The 13233-nt window shown below is 52.7% G+C and overlaps 7 protein-coding genes across 7 annotated transcripts; 3 read left to right on the forward strand and 4 right to left on the reverse strand.

Moving 5' to 3' along the window:
- Positions 1-1456: 1456 nt before the first annotated feature.
- On the reverse strand, positions 1457-1948 carry CLAFUR5_03748 (uncharacterized protein; the record flags this gene model as incomplete). The annotated part of the gene is made up of 1 exon (XM_047902896.1): positions 1457-1948. The coding sequence occupies one exon, from the start codon at positions 1946-1948 to the stop codon at positions 1457-1459; it is 492 nt and encodes a 163-aa protein (XP_047757839.1).
- A 1208-nt stretch (positions 1949-3156) lies between these two features.
- On the forward strand, positions 3157-3819 carry CLAFUR5_03749 (uncharacterized protein; the record flags this gene model as incomplete). The annotated part of the gene is made up of 1 exon (XM_047902897.1): positions 3157-3819. The coding sequence occupies one exon, from the start codon at positions 3157-3159 to the stop codon at positions 3817-3819; it is 663 nt and encodes a 220-aa protein (XP_047757840.1).
- Positions 3820-6016: 2197 nt separating this feature from the next.
- On the forward strand, positions 6017-6519 carry CLAFUR5_03750 (uncharacterized protein; the record flags this gene model as incomplete). Its single annotated transcript, XM_047902898.1, has 2 exons — positions 6017-6048; positions 6105-6519. 2 exons carry the CDS (start codon positions 6017-6019, stop codon positions 6517-6519), a joined length of 447 nt encoding a protein of 148 aa, XP_047758630.1.
- Positions 6520-6740: 221 nt separating this feature from the next.
- On the reverse strand, positions 6741-7847 carry CLAFUR5_03751 (Pre-mRNA-splicing factor 18; the record flags this gene model as incomplete). Its single annotated transcript, XM_047902899.1, has 1 exon — positions 6741-7847. The coding sequence occupies one exon, from the start codon at positions 7845-7847 to the stop codon at positions 6741-6743; it is 1107 nt and encodes a 368-aa protein (XP_047758629.1).
- Positions 7848-8160: 313 nt separating this feature from the next.
- On the forward strand, positions 8161-9003 carry CLAFUR5_03752 (uncharacterized protein; the record flags this gene model as incomplete). Its single annotated transcript, XM_047902900.1, has 1 exon — positions 8161-9003. One exon carries the CDS (start codon positions 8161-8163, stop codon positions 9001-9003), a length of 843 nt encoding a protein of 280 aa, XP_047758628.1.
- Positions 9004-10359: 1356 nt separating this feature from the next.
- On the reverse strand, positions 10360-10765 carry CLAFUR5_03753 (uncharacterized protein; the record flags this gene model as incomplete). Its single annotated transcript, XM_047902901.1, is given in 2 exon segments — positions 10360-10560; positions 10580-10765. 2 exon segments carry the CDS (start codon positions 10763-10765, stop codon positions 10360-10362), a joined length of 387 nt encoding a protein of 128 aa, XP_047758627.1.
- A 691-nt stretch (positions 10766-11456) lies between these two features.
- On the reverse strand, positions 11457-12769 carry CLAFUR5_03754 (uncharacterized protein; the record flags this gene model as incomplete). Its single annotated transcript, XM_047902902.1, has 2 exons — positions 11457-12072; positions 12138-12769. 2 exons carry the CDS (start codon positions 12767-12769, stop codon positions 11457-11459), a joined length of 1248 nt encoding a protein of 415 aa, XP_047758634.1.
- Positions 12770-13233: the final 464 nt, after the last annotated feature.

Here is a 13233-nt window from a genome sequence, read left to right on the forward strand (position 1 = left end):
GTACAGCATGAAAGATGGCACAAGGTGGCGTTATGGGCAAGCAGCTGGAAGGCAGGCACGCTCGACTGTAAGATACAAAGCATTGCGAAGATTCTGTCGGATTGAGGGGGCATGGAATCGTAGTCTGAGGCTGCCCGATCGACTCTGGCCTGGATCGATCATCGATCAGTAGAGCGATGTACAAGACGACCTTAAGGCCGGGACATGCATTCAACCAGTGGAGGTTCGGGAGCACAGAGATAAAGTCGGCATCGGTCGTCGCATGGAATACATTATCAAAAGAGGCTGCTTTACAGCACTAACCATCTCCTCTGATCATGCATGCTTACTACAGAAATGTTGGCACTACCGAGCGAACGGCATGGACTCACGAGCAGCTCAATGCATCTCAATATTGCCTTGCACATGAAGTTGCAAGTCTCGATACTTTGGTGTGCTAAGCCTGCGCTTGACCAACACATTGCGATGATCGCGGCAAAGAATGCATGCCTATCGTACGTATAGGTTGACAATTTCGTCAGGCATGTTCGCTGCTGAGTGGCAAACGCAGGTGCTAGAAGGAAATCTCTGTGGTACGGCATTCATTTCTCGTACTGACGAAGCTGATACATACTCACCACCAATTCGAACGAATTAGGCCGACAAATGCATGGACTTGAACCCGATCAAAAAGTAAAAAGACATCGGCTTTGCTCACGGCCTGTGGGGGTTCTCTTCTCGCCTGTCGCTAGTAACCTTGCTGGGACTCCCACAACAGCTATTGCTGGACACCAAGAAGGAAGCAGGACAATTGCTGCCAAGAGCGTGTTCACAAATATGTACAATCTTCGCCATCATCCAATCTGTCCAAGCACATACATGCTAATCCAAACATCAAGGAATGTATTGCTCCTGTCTTGGTTGTTACTTGCTGCGGTGGCCTTCTCAGGGGCTGGCCCGCTGACACACATGAGCGTCCAACCATATCCACTTCTTGTACAGCTCATGTACACTCTCACTTCCACGGACCACCTCATCAATCTCCGCAGCCCCCCATTCAAGAGCATGTAACCAGAACACTGCTGAAATTAATCGAATCATAGCACCCCGATGTTGCACCATTCCCGACATCCAAAGATGGATTTCCCTGACAATCCAGATCAGGGTAGACCGCAGCAGCACAATTGTCAGGCAGAGAAACTAACTCAATGCCAGCTCCATTAACAGTATTGTAACACGTATCCTTCTTCTTGACCTCCGCCAGAATCTCGCCATGACATCCCTTGTCAACGTACACGGTAAGATCTATCGCCTCAGCGCGACGCTCGACAGCCGGTAAAACTGGCGCTGGCGCTGGGTATAGATCTGGGTACATTACATGCAGAGTGCCGTTAGCTTCTCGCTCCAGTTCCTCATCGGCGAGGCGGTTGAAGGCTTCAAAGCTGACCTCGGTACCGTACGCATCGTGGTAAGAAGTTTAATGCAGAGCAGCTTCTTCATCGTCGACGTATCCCGGCTGACCCTGATCCGGAAAATTGGCAAGATCGAGGGTCGAGAAGCCGTCAACGTCCCGTTTCGGATGGCTATGCATGCTGATGCAATTTCTAGCAGAAGCCCTGCTCGCACATGCGATCCAAATTCCGGTGCCTAGGTTGTTGCGGGTCAGGCAGTTCAAGTCGCCGAATTGGGTATCGCTGAAGCGGACTCGGCTGCAGTGGCCGAGTTGGTGGTTGCCCATCATGTCGGCGGCTCGGTTGCCGTCGTAGGGGACGGCGAGGTCTACGTATGAGGGCATGTTGGCGATGCGGACACTGCCTCCCGTTGGTCGTCCGGTCGCGCAGCATCGTCCGGAGGGGATTCTGTTGCAGCGCATTGATGTTGATGAGCCACAGCCTCCTAGGTTCCATTTGCGGATGAAGGTGGCGTCCGCAAGGGACAAAAGCGGGGTCAATGCGAGGAGGTAGTGCATGGTTGTTGATATTCTGTAGAGTCGTATTGATACGAAATGGATGATGGCTGTAGTTCCAGTACTGACATGTCGGATTGAGGGCCTTTTGTGCTGGCCTTGTCTCCACTGCAGATTCGGAGATCCGCTGGTTTGACCATCTCGCACCATGACGATACAGGATCATGCCAGTGCAACCCTCATCATGTGTATGGCGAAGCGCTCCTACTGTCTGTGTGTCTGTGATTCTGGTCGTAGTCTGCAGTAGTGGTACACCTGGGTGCAGCTCGAAGACCAGAGGTGTTATAGCAGACCCACAAGCGCGTGTTGGAGATTCGTGATGGGATCCATGGTGTCTCAATAGCCTCGACTTTGACTTTACGTCGTGCTGTGAATGTACAATCTGATGTCAACGGAGTGTCGTTATGACGGACAAAGGATCGTGGTAGATCTTTAAAGGCTTAAAGAGACTTGACAGTACCCTATTGCCCACGGCATAACGTGACTCTATAGCACCTTGCTACTGGCATCGAGTCAACGTGGCGAGCAGCCGCATTATACAAGTTCCGCGGAGCGCATCATGAAAAAGACCAGTTCATCCTTCAATGTCTGATCGAAGTTTGCCAACGACGGATCATCGATCGTTCTTCAAAGGAAATCGTTTTGACACACAAGACGCTCTTCGGCGAAGATGATGCGGAAAATCTGCATTGCCGTACATTGTACCAGCCATGGAATGAATCTTGAAGTTCCAGAAGTAGTCGTCCAGCAAAGGTCAATGTGTGTGGTTTCTTGATGCGATGCAACCATTTCATGTTCGGGACCATGACATGCGGTATTTTTTGCTCCGTGTTTTCCGTAACCAACATGGAAGGATGATTCGCAAAGTACCGGAGCCTTTTCAAGCATATGGCAATACCAAGCTTCTCGCCTCTGGTCGATTTTGAGGCAGCTGATGTATGCTTTGCATTTTTAAGGATGTGCTTTGATTGTGGTTCGATAGTCGGCCCCGCTGGCGCGTCTCGGTAACGCGGTCGGCTGTACCGGGCAAGTGAATGCGTGCTGGGACCATGACGAAGCTGTACTGCCCGCGGAGACCCTGGGTTTCGGAAAGAATATACCTTGTAGTCACGAGTCTGCCTTCTCTGTGCATGCGCCAGTGCTACGTATTTCAGCCCAATAGGTCGTTGAAAGTGTCAGCATCAGCATCAGCCCACATACCTACTTGCACAATGGCGGCCTCAGCAATTGACGCCGTTCCCATCCGCGTTACTTCATCAGAACAATTGGCTTCAGTATCTTCCAGTCAGCCACAGAATTCGCAGGATCTTGAACTGGTCTTGTTGAACACCGTCCTGGATGAGGAGGCCTCGAAACGCAAGGCCAGTTCTGCTGAATGGACTGGATCGCTCGATGTGAACAGCTTGAGCTCAACATGGCGGAAAGCCTGCTCGCAAGGACCGATCCCCGATGTCTTGTGTTCATTTAGGTGTGTCAAATTCGACCTGTCATTTAGCGGCCGCTCTCCACCACCCAACTCGGGAGTTAAGGATTCGAGTGACGCCTCCCGTGTAGGTGAGGACGACAGCCGAACAGACGACAACAGCGGCGCTGAATCAACCTCGACTCCAAGCACACCTTCTCGTGCTCTCAATGTGTACTGGGAGACCACTGCGCCCACATCACCTCGAGAACGTGATGCTCACCTTGTCAAAGAGATGGATGTCGTCCATTTGGTCATCTTGCTCGCCAAAATATTGAGGATGAGGGTACAAAGGGCGCAAGCAGGAGAGTCGAGACGTTTGGTTTTCAAGCTTGAACCCGGCACGCTACCGCTTGGTCCTCGCAACGATCTCGAGCGAGCCCTGTATGCTCTTTCGATGGCTGGGTCATAGTGCTTTATGTTGTTCACTCAGAGCGTTTGTTTCATCCTCACTGCCTCTGAAGCGGCAATGTGGCAGGCCATCGGTCTGCTTCTTCGGTGCATCGGAAGGAATTGGGTCATAGAGACCAACCTGTTCATTAGAGGGATCTCTAGATATCCAGGTAGTGCTCTCTACTAGGAGATTGCCGAGACCATGTGCCTTTTGACCTGCTGTATTCCATGTCGGTGTCATCCTACGGCATGCGTTCATTTCCATTTCGCGATGCGTGGCGGCAATGCGGCATCCCAATGCAGTCCACAGCATAGCTGAATCGTGAATGCTGCTTGAGCAGACTGTGCAGAGATGGTGATGTTGGTGTTGGTGCAAGATCGAAGAGGAAGAACGATGGAAGTGAAAGGCTCAGACCCCAACCCAAGCCTAAAAAAGTTCGCGCCTTTTTCTGAGCTTCGCTCCTGCGCTGAAGCACAAACCCAAGCTGTCGTCCTTGCGCTCACATCTCCTGCTGTTGCTTGAATGTTCAGAAACCCAGTAGTAGTGTTATCGACTTTCGGCGGAACGAACTTTCAACTGCGGACGTCATGGGACATTATGGGGAGGTACCTTTCACTATCATGTCTTCATTTCTAGAAGGTCTTCTTCATTCCTCAAAGCACATCGTCAGCCCTGAGCAACAGGCTGCTTCGATCGCTAGATACACTGATGAAGGGCCTTGTATAGCTTGGCACACTTCACCTTCAAGAACCTTCTTAGCTTCATCGTACGTATACTGCCGAGTTGAATCTGCAGATTGACAATCTAGATTGCAGACTGAACAATATAGGAGCCCATCGGGTCCGCTCTGTTTCCAACAAGATATATTGCGCAGACAAGAGGTGCACCGAGAGATGATTGCGCTGCTTGAGCTGGGTTGGTGCCGCGAACAAGTACCAATGTCGGTAAGTCCGTCTGGGGTGCGGAGCTCGCATTCAGCAGATTGAGGCGTGTCTGTACTAATCACCAGGTCGATCAAATGAGTAGGGGCAATGCATCACATTATGGTCGTTCTAGGAAGCAAAAAGACACAGGCTTTGGTCAGACAGGGTCTTGGCGTTCACAAGATGCTCTACTGGGGTCGCTCGGATCGCCTTGTCCGAATCAAAGAATGCAAATGACAAAAATAAGAAAATACCACACCATACCCCGACTCGAACCAACCGACCTCCCACGCAGCAAAAGAACCCCTGAGGAGCTTGCATGCTCGACTCAGGGTAAGAAACACATGAAACTATCGATGTATCGACAAATTCCATGTCAGAATATCCCCAAGCCCCTTATCATCGGGATGTTCTGCAAGGGAGAGCCTACTCTGAACCACTACGGCGTAGCTCACCAACTCGATTTCCCGTACAACCCGAAGGAAGCTGGTTAATTCCACAATATTGCTCTGTGGGTTGGCTCATCGCATCATGATCGGGTGGTGTTTGCTTGATTGGTAAGCGTGGATTTTTAAAGTATATGAGGGCTTTTGGTGGGGTGGCAAAGGCTGGAGAGGGCCTGTGGGTGCGAGAGGGAGGGCGGACTTTTGTGCTTTTCGGCTCGAGTTCAATTTCTTCACACTTACACAGGCAAACATGCAGCACCATACAACACTACCAACACGCACCATGGCCAACAAACCATCCACCACCACGCCGCCTCGATGCCACCTCCTCGAGCTCCCCGCCGAGCTACGCCTGATGATCGCAGAGTACTACATGCCCAGCATCGACCTGCCCCGGTGGCGCAACGCCAAACACAACAAGAAAGCCGGACCCATCGACAAACGCATACCCTACCGACTACCTCCGCTGCTGCACTTGCAAGACGCTCCGCTACGATGCGTGGGATGTCTACGTCGAATGCCTGCGAAGGCATCAGGCTCAGGTTGAGCGCACGCTCCGCTTCACTGATAAGCGGCGGCCGCTCAGGATGAAGTTCAAGAAGATCGAGATGCAGCTTGTGGTGACTAAGAATGAGATCGCGAAGGCGGAGGAGGAGAGGGTGAGTATGAGTGCTTGAGAGAGTTACGGGTGGTGTGTGGTATGGAGCTGCTCAACGGCTGCCACCAATTTTGCCAAGCTGCTGCAACTTTCGACACTCAATGTTCCATCACCGTCACCTCACCTACTCAACACATCATCCGTAGCGCCATCAAAATTGCGGTGCATGACACTCCTACGTACAGAAGATGGCATCGCGCAAGTTCTACCGCGTACCGGAGTAAGCTACCGACATGAAGCGCCATCAATCCCAGACCAAACCTGACCTTCAATCAGACCTGAACCACCCCCATCTACACCACCCCAAACCGCACCCACCAGCACACGCTGCTACCTCGAAGACCTACCCCCCGAGCTCCGCCTCATGATCTGGGAATACTGCACCGCCGACTTCAAGTTACCCGAAGCGAAGAGAAAGAAGAAGCACCTCAGAAGCCACAAAAATCGATTCGACTTGATACACAGCCAGCCAGCACTGCTTCTCACCTGCGACAGTATCCGTGTGGAGGTCTTAGAATTCTATCTCAAGTGGCTGCAGGGGGCATGTCGGCAACTTCAGTCGGGAATGGACTTCTTACCGAGTGACTGGAGGGACCGACGCGATCTTGCTGTGCGTCAGAGGGTTAGGGTTGAGAGGATTGGGAGGGAGGTTAAGGCGGTGGAGATGGAGATTGTGGAGCGAGGATTGTGACTGAGTGAATCGAGGCGTGTACACATATGCGAGGACAGGATCTCAAGGCACCGGAGGTTCGCGTGGAGGCGCATCAAGCCTCTCATTCGCCCCTTGCCACGAGATCTTGTACTTGAGCTGTCGCGAACTGTGGAGTAATCGCGAGAGCACATCTCGATACTAAACGTAATATAGTTTCTCGATACCACCATTCTGAATAATGAGCTCGCGACTTCACGTCCTCATCCCATCAACTGCCCAATATCATCAGGAGGCCACCTCGTCTGCGCAAAGCTGAGACACCTCTTGATACCCTGCAGCATCTTCCTCGTCGTTTCATCAGACAAGATATGCGCCTGCGTATTCTCACCATGCAACTTCTCTCTGGCACTACGCTCGTGAATACCCACCATAGTCACACCAATAGGCCAAGCCGCCTTACCAATGGACAGCCGGAGATACGCATCATTGGCATTGACGTACCGCTTCAATTGTGCGAGGTGCACAATCTCCAGGACTGGCGTGAGCAAGCTATTCGGGATCCCGTCGGTCTCCTTGGCATTTGGCTTCTGTTCTTTGTGCTCCGCCTCCAGCTTCTTGAAGAGGGGTCGGAGATTATCACGAGCTGCGGCGAAGGAGTTGAAGGCTTGTTTTCCGGTCATGGATTCTTTGACTTCTTTGCTTCGCCGTGCGAGGGCAGTCTGCCATTCTGATAAGAGCATGTCGAAATAGCTGGCGATCTGGCGGAGGAGGAATTTTCGTGCCTCGAGGTCTTTGGGGACGTTCTCGGGCACCTTCATCTCGGCTTCGGGTACTAGTGGGACGATGGTCGGTATGGGTCCGTCGCTGGGTTTTGGTGCGAGGGCTTTTGCCATGAGTTTCCGGTATCGTCGTAGTCGTTGGAGGTGGTCTTCGCCGAACAGGTAGCGTGGTTCGCTCATGTCTGAGAGCTTCACGAGGAGATCCTCTTCTGATATGTCTTCTTCACCATTCTTCAGAGTGGTGCTGTCCCCGCTTTCGATCTGCTTTGGAGGCAGATCTGGCAATCCTAACCTCTTTCTTCGTGCTCTCTCTTCTGCGTCTGCTTCTTCCTCCTGCACTCGCTTGCTCTCTTCCGCTAGCCGCTTCCGCTTCTCTTCTCGAGCCGCATTCCTCTCTGCCTCTTCTTCATCTCGCTTCCGCTTCTTCTCTATCCGCTTTAGCCTCGCCTTCTCCAGCTCTTCTTGGTCTCGCTGGTAGTCGGCCTGTCGCTGTGCTTCCACTTCTGATCGCTTGAGGTATTTCTTGGTGCCTTCTTCCTTCTTGGGTCCAGAGGAGATCTGCGATTTCATCAAGCTGGCAAAGTCCATCTTGGCTGGAGAGATGTGGGATGACTGAAGCTGAGGTGTGAGCGAGAGAGATAGAAAGTGGTGCTTCACAAGCAAATATTAGCTAAGTATGCGCTCAAATTTTGATTGGCCCGGAGACAGATCCGGCGCAAGAAGTTAGCTGCAGACCGGAGCTTCATCTCGCAACTTGACCACGACATCGACTGGCACAATATCACAAGGTACGAACATAATTCATATCGCAGCCAAAGCATAATAGCACAGTCGTACTATGGGTCTGTTGAGTGTATAGGACCCTACTCGACCAGATACTCGCCCCGACTCATACTTCACCATGGCTCTCCAACCGGACGCCAAAAGTAACATCGACCGCGCCACGACTGCTCCATTCCTCCTCCGCCTGTTCTGGCGTCAGAACCGTCTGCTCGATCCATGGGAGTTCTCAGTTGCACCCCCAGCAGACACGACCGGCATAAGCGATTATAGCTCCCTCCTACCCAGCAACATCCGACAACAAAGCGTGCAGATCTACACATGGCCAAACTGCACACTCGGTGAACTCACAGCACTCTTCACCTCAGTCCTTCCCGAAGGCGTGATACCCACACCGGCAGTGGGAACGCGGCTAGTCTTCAAGCTTATCTTCCCGGACACCAGAGCAACGATTGTGGAAGGCAACAGAGGGAAGTGGATCGATAAGCCGCTGGGGTCTGTCGTGATAGGAGGCAACAATGCCGAGCTGCAAGATGGCGGTGATGCAGAAGAGGAGCTACAGCTGGAAGGAGACTCGCACAAGACTTTGGCGGAAGCGAGATTCGTGATCGGAGATTACGTCGCATGCTCGATATACCCACCCGGAAGTGACGGAAGAGTTGCACCTTTGCCACCTCCGAGCTCGAGAGGACCACCTAGAGATTTCGGAGGACCACGAGGACCTCCTCTACCACGCGACAATGGCTACGGAAATGGTTATGGACGAGGTGGAGGTGGTGGTTACAGAGGGGCAGGATACGGCGGAGGGAGAGGAGGAGGTGGTGGCTTTGGTGCTGCACCACCGCCAGGAGACTGGAGAAGAGGTGAGAGGCCACCTGGCGGTGGCGGTGGCGGCTACGCGCCAAGCAGAGGCGGATATGGTGGAGGTGGTAGTTATGGAGGCAGAGGCGGACGACCTTACTAGGAGGAAGAGTTGTCAGAGCCGGTGCGATCTATCGAGGGGCCAATTGAGGAGCCGATTGAGCGTGTTGCGCCTGAAGAGCCCGCTCAACTCGCCAAGCCCGTCAGGTCCAAAGGCGCAAATATCTTCCAGGTGGCTGGAGAGCGGATCAGGGCCAGAAAAAGGCGCAGTCGAGGCGGTGCCAGCTACGCTCCGACCCAGAACGAGCTCATGGACGAGGTCGTCAAGATTGGCAGAGAGTTGAAAAAGGAGAAGGAGGGGGAGAAACCACGCAATGCGAACCATACTCCACTTGGCAAGCCGACCGACTCTCGGGGATCCTATTCTGGGTTGAGACGCCGCCACTAGCAGATGGCTGTCAGAACACTTACAGCCACAATGAGACAATGCCAAATTTCTGAGCAGCAGCCGACATGTGATCTGATCTCATGTTGACGACGGCTAAGACGAGGGATTGTCATCAGCGGTATCATGATCAAGGGCTAAAGTCAGCAAGAGCGTTGCTGAACGCACCAGTCTTTGGGAAGGCATCGGAAGTGTGGCATTGACGTTCGTGCATTCGATTCCAACGTATTGTACAATACCCTCGAGCCGTCGAAGCAGTTGATTCAAAGTAGGCTAGAGCCTCACAATCAGCCTCATTGAGCTCTCGGAATCGTCCAGGATAGTCGAGTCGTCCTAAGCTTGAACGATCGATCTATTTTCAAAATGCCCTCCTTCCCTTACCATCAGTCCTAAAGCCAGACACTGCCTTCCGTGTTTCCATCTCCTCAAAATCCATCCTGCTGGGAACTGGCCCTGCTCCACTTCTCCCTCATCATCCTTCCACCCATGAAGAGTGAAATACTCGCAAAGCCCAGCACAAAGTCCACGCACTACGTCTCGCTTTCCTTTCTTGCCCCGAAGTCTCGCGTGCGCTAACGGAACGCGTGTCACTCATGATACAATGTTGGCATTCCCGAGTGGATGAGATTTGGAGGTGGGTGATGGGTACTCGACATCCCGCTGGGCTGGAGTTCACTGGGTAGAGGCTGGGCTGGTGTGGCTGTAGTGAGGCGTGGGAGGGATTGTGCGGGTATGCGGTAGTGTTGTTTGGGGTGGGAAGAGGTCTTTGAATGGTCGAGTTTGATTGAAGAGGACACAAAGCAGAGGATGAGAGCATCCCGTGGAGTCGGGGTTGGTGATAGTACAATGCGGTATGTCCTTCGAAGTTCGTGCCGTGTGGTTCATGGGGACTTGCGTTGGTCTTCGATGAAACGCGCTACGCGCTACACAGATCCCTTGTCTGCCGTGCTTAACATGAACGAACTCTGCTGGCCATCGTTTGTTCTTCTGAAGCGGAAATGTAGCGCTCGAGCGCTATCCACCAAACTTATCCATCACCCACTGCAGAATCTCCTTCGACGTACGAGTTGCATCCCATCCCTCGTACTCTTCCTTCGGCTTAGGAACCTCTCCCCAGGAGGCCACAATATTTTCCTTCAGCTGAGCAATGTAGGCATCTTGCAGCGCCAAGATCAAGTCCTGCTCTCGCTCGTAGGCATCGAGCCGCCCAATGAGCTCTTGTTTTCATTTCCACGCACTCCTCCAACAGATGTCGGATGCGCGCCTCGAGCCGCTGAATCTTCTCCTGGCGCTCGGGGCTGGCTGCATCTTCTTTCTCTTCCTCTTCGATCTGCCGTGCCCGAAGCTCAGCGCATCGCTGCTTCAGAGCGTCCAAGCCCTGCTCCAACTCGAGGATCTTCTTCTGAGACTCGGGATCCATGGTGCAGAGAGGATTGCGTTGATGCGTTTTCGCGACAGTCAGCTAGACAGGTCGTCAGCAGTGGACCCTGTAGTCGAATCGTGAACAACACTATTTACAGAGTGAGTGACGAGGCGAGAGATTGGTACAGAAAATGTGGGCAGAGACGACTTTTGAAGGGACGTGTGCAATTTGTTGACCAGAAGTGCAAATAAAGCACTCTGAGTCAGTCGTTCATTCACTCATCAAACACGAGACGCAAGCCAGCTCGCTAGACACTTTGGAGTCGCCATATCGGATATTTACGCAGCAAGCATTACCCGCGTTGTGCGTCATGGGTCGTGAATGCTTTTCATCTTCTGCTCTGCCTCCAAAATCTCTCTTCGTTTCTCCTTCTCGTCCTCTCTCTCAGTATCGCGCACAATGAACACTACCAACATCACAATCTCTATCGTAACATAGGTAACTATCAACCGACCTACCCACGATCATAACTCGACACTCGGTGGTGGCGGCGGCGTCTATCAGTTTCAGTACATAGGAACTGTGAGGCAGTGTGTGGTCAAAAGTGCCGGTCTTGGCGTTCATGGGCCCCAATATCAAAGCAGGTTGGAAAGGCGCTGAGCAATACGAACAGGCCTATGCTTACATATGCTGGCATTGGTATGTAGATACATGACCGGAACACGATGTTCGCGCGCTATCCACCAACCTAATCCTTCATCCATGCTAGAATCTTCTCCACCGAGAAAGTCGAGTCCCATCCTTTGTACACTCTCACTGGTGTTGGCACCTGTTTCTCGGCCTTCACGATGAATTCCTTGAGCTGAGCATTGTAGGCGTCTCGCAGCGCGGTCTTCGTTTCCTGGTGTTCGATTTGCTGCTGTGACAAGGCGTCCTGCTCCTTGAGATGCTGGTTCTGCTGCTGCGATAACGCAAGCTTCTCCTCGAGATGCTGCATCTTCTGTTGTCCTTTGGTATTGGCTGCATTCTGCTTTTCTTGCTGGTCGGTCTGCTGTGCCCGGAGCTCAGCATTACTGTTTTGCAAAGCGCGCATCTCCTCTTTCAAGTCAAGATACTTCTTCTGAAGCCTTGAATTGGCCTCGGTTTTAATCGATGTCTTCTTTTCGAAAGCCTCCGTCGCCTCAGCAAGCCTCTTCTCGAAGCGAACCCTCTCGTTGGCGACCCGATCATCACACGCTTCTCGCAATTTCCACTCCTCTGCCTTTGCGGTCTTCAGTAGTGGCTTGAGTCTTGCGTTGTTGGCAAGGTCATCAAGCAAGCCCTCGATGATAGCCTCGAGCGCCCAAATCTTCTCTTCTGGGGGGCTCCATTCGGTCGCTCCGTCTGTTCGCTTCTTTTCCACCAGAGTGGCGACCTTCCAGGTTCGCACTGTTTCTTGAGGTATTCGACTTGATACTCGAGAAACTGGATCTTGTCTGTAGGATCGCGAATCTCAGGTGGGTATCCTGGTGGTGCTTGTGGCGTGAACATGGGCGGCGGGAATGATGGCTCCAAGTCGTCCGGGTCAAGATCCGCCGGCTCCTCCTCCTTGAACTTGGCTCTCTTCTTTGGTCTGGGTCCCGACGCATCTGAAGACTTCTTCATCGCGGACTTCAGCTTTCTCTGCGTGCCGACATGCTTGGCCGTCGCTTTGGTGTCAGAAATAATGTTAGGAGGTACATCGCGCTTCTGAGTTACTCTCGGATGAGCCGGTGCTCGAGTCAATCCGGCGATGGCTCTTTTATCAGAGGTTGGTCTTTCCGAGGGTGTCGCAGGCTTCTTCTCTGCTCGCAAAGTCTTGTCCCGTTGCTCAAACACATTCTTGTTGGTAGTGTTCGCACTGGCCGAGGGTCTAGAAGACTGCTTGACTCTTTCCGCGGCGCCTTTGATGTCGAGTTTGAGGTCCGTTTTGACAAGTTTTGCCGGTGCGGGCGCCTCTGCAGCAGTGTCGGCGGGGCGCTTCTTGGATTTTCGAAACTCGTAGTGAGAGGGCATGCGCGATGATTGAGGAGAAGTAGCCATGATGCAGAGCGATGGCAGCGACGTCCACCTGCGACGACAGCCAGCTAGACGCGTAGTCAGTACAGGATATTGAAGGTGGGATGTAGGCGACACTTACAGAATGGCTGCCGTTGATGTTGAGTGCAAGCAGTGTCAAGAAAGCGGGTTGAGCTGAGAGCGCGCGATGTGTGTTGCCGGAAATCGCACGTGAAGCGCTCTGAGTCAGTCGTTCATTCACTCACCAAGTGCGGGATGCAAGCCAATCAGAATCTTCCAAAAACTTCGATGTCTCCACACGAGGGGTCCAGGTAGCAAACATCGCCGGGTGTCGTGCGTCATTGGCCGCGGAGCCCTTTGCTCATTTGTCCCGCCACGTTCATCTCTCGTCTCTTCTTCTTCTCCTTCTCCTTCTTATTCCCGCTCTCAACAATGCGCACAAAGTCTTACCAACCATCATCGCCACCCCCAGAGACATCACCAACATC

This window comes from Fulvia fulva, chromosome 2 (genome assembly GCF_020509005.1).
Source record: "Fulvia fulva chromosome 2, complete sequence".
Taxonomy (NCBI): Eukaryota; Fungi; Ascomycota; class Dothideomycetes; order Mycosphaerellales; family Mycosphaerellaceae; genus Fulvia; species Fulvia fulva.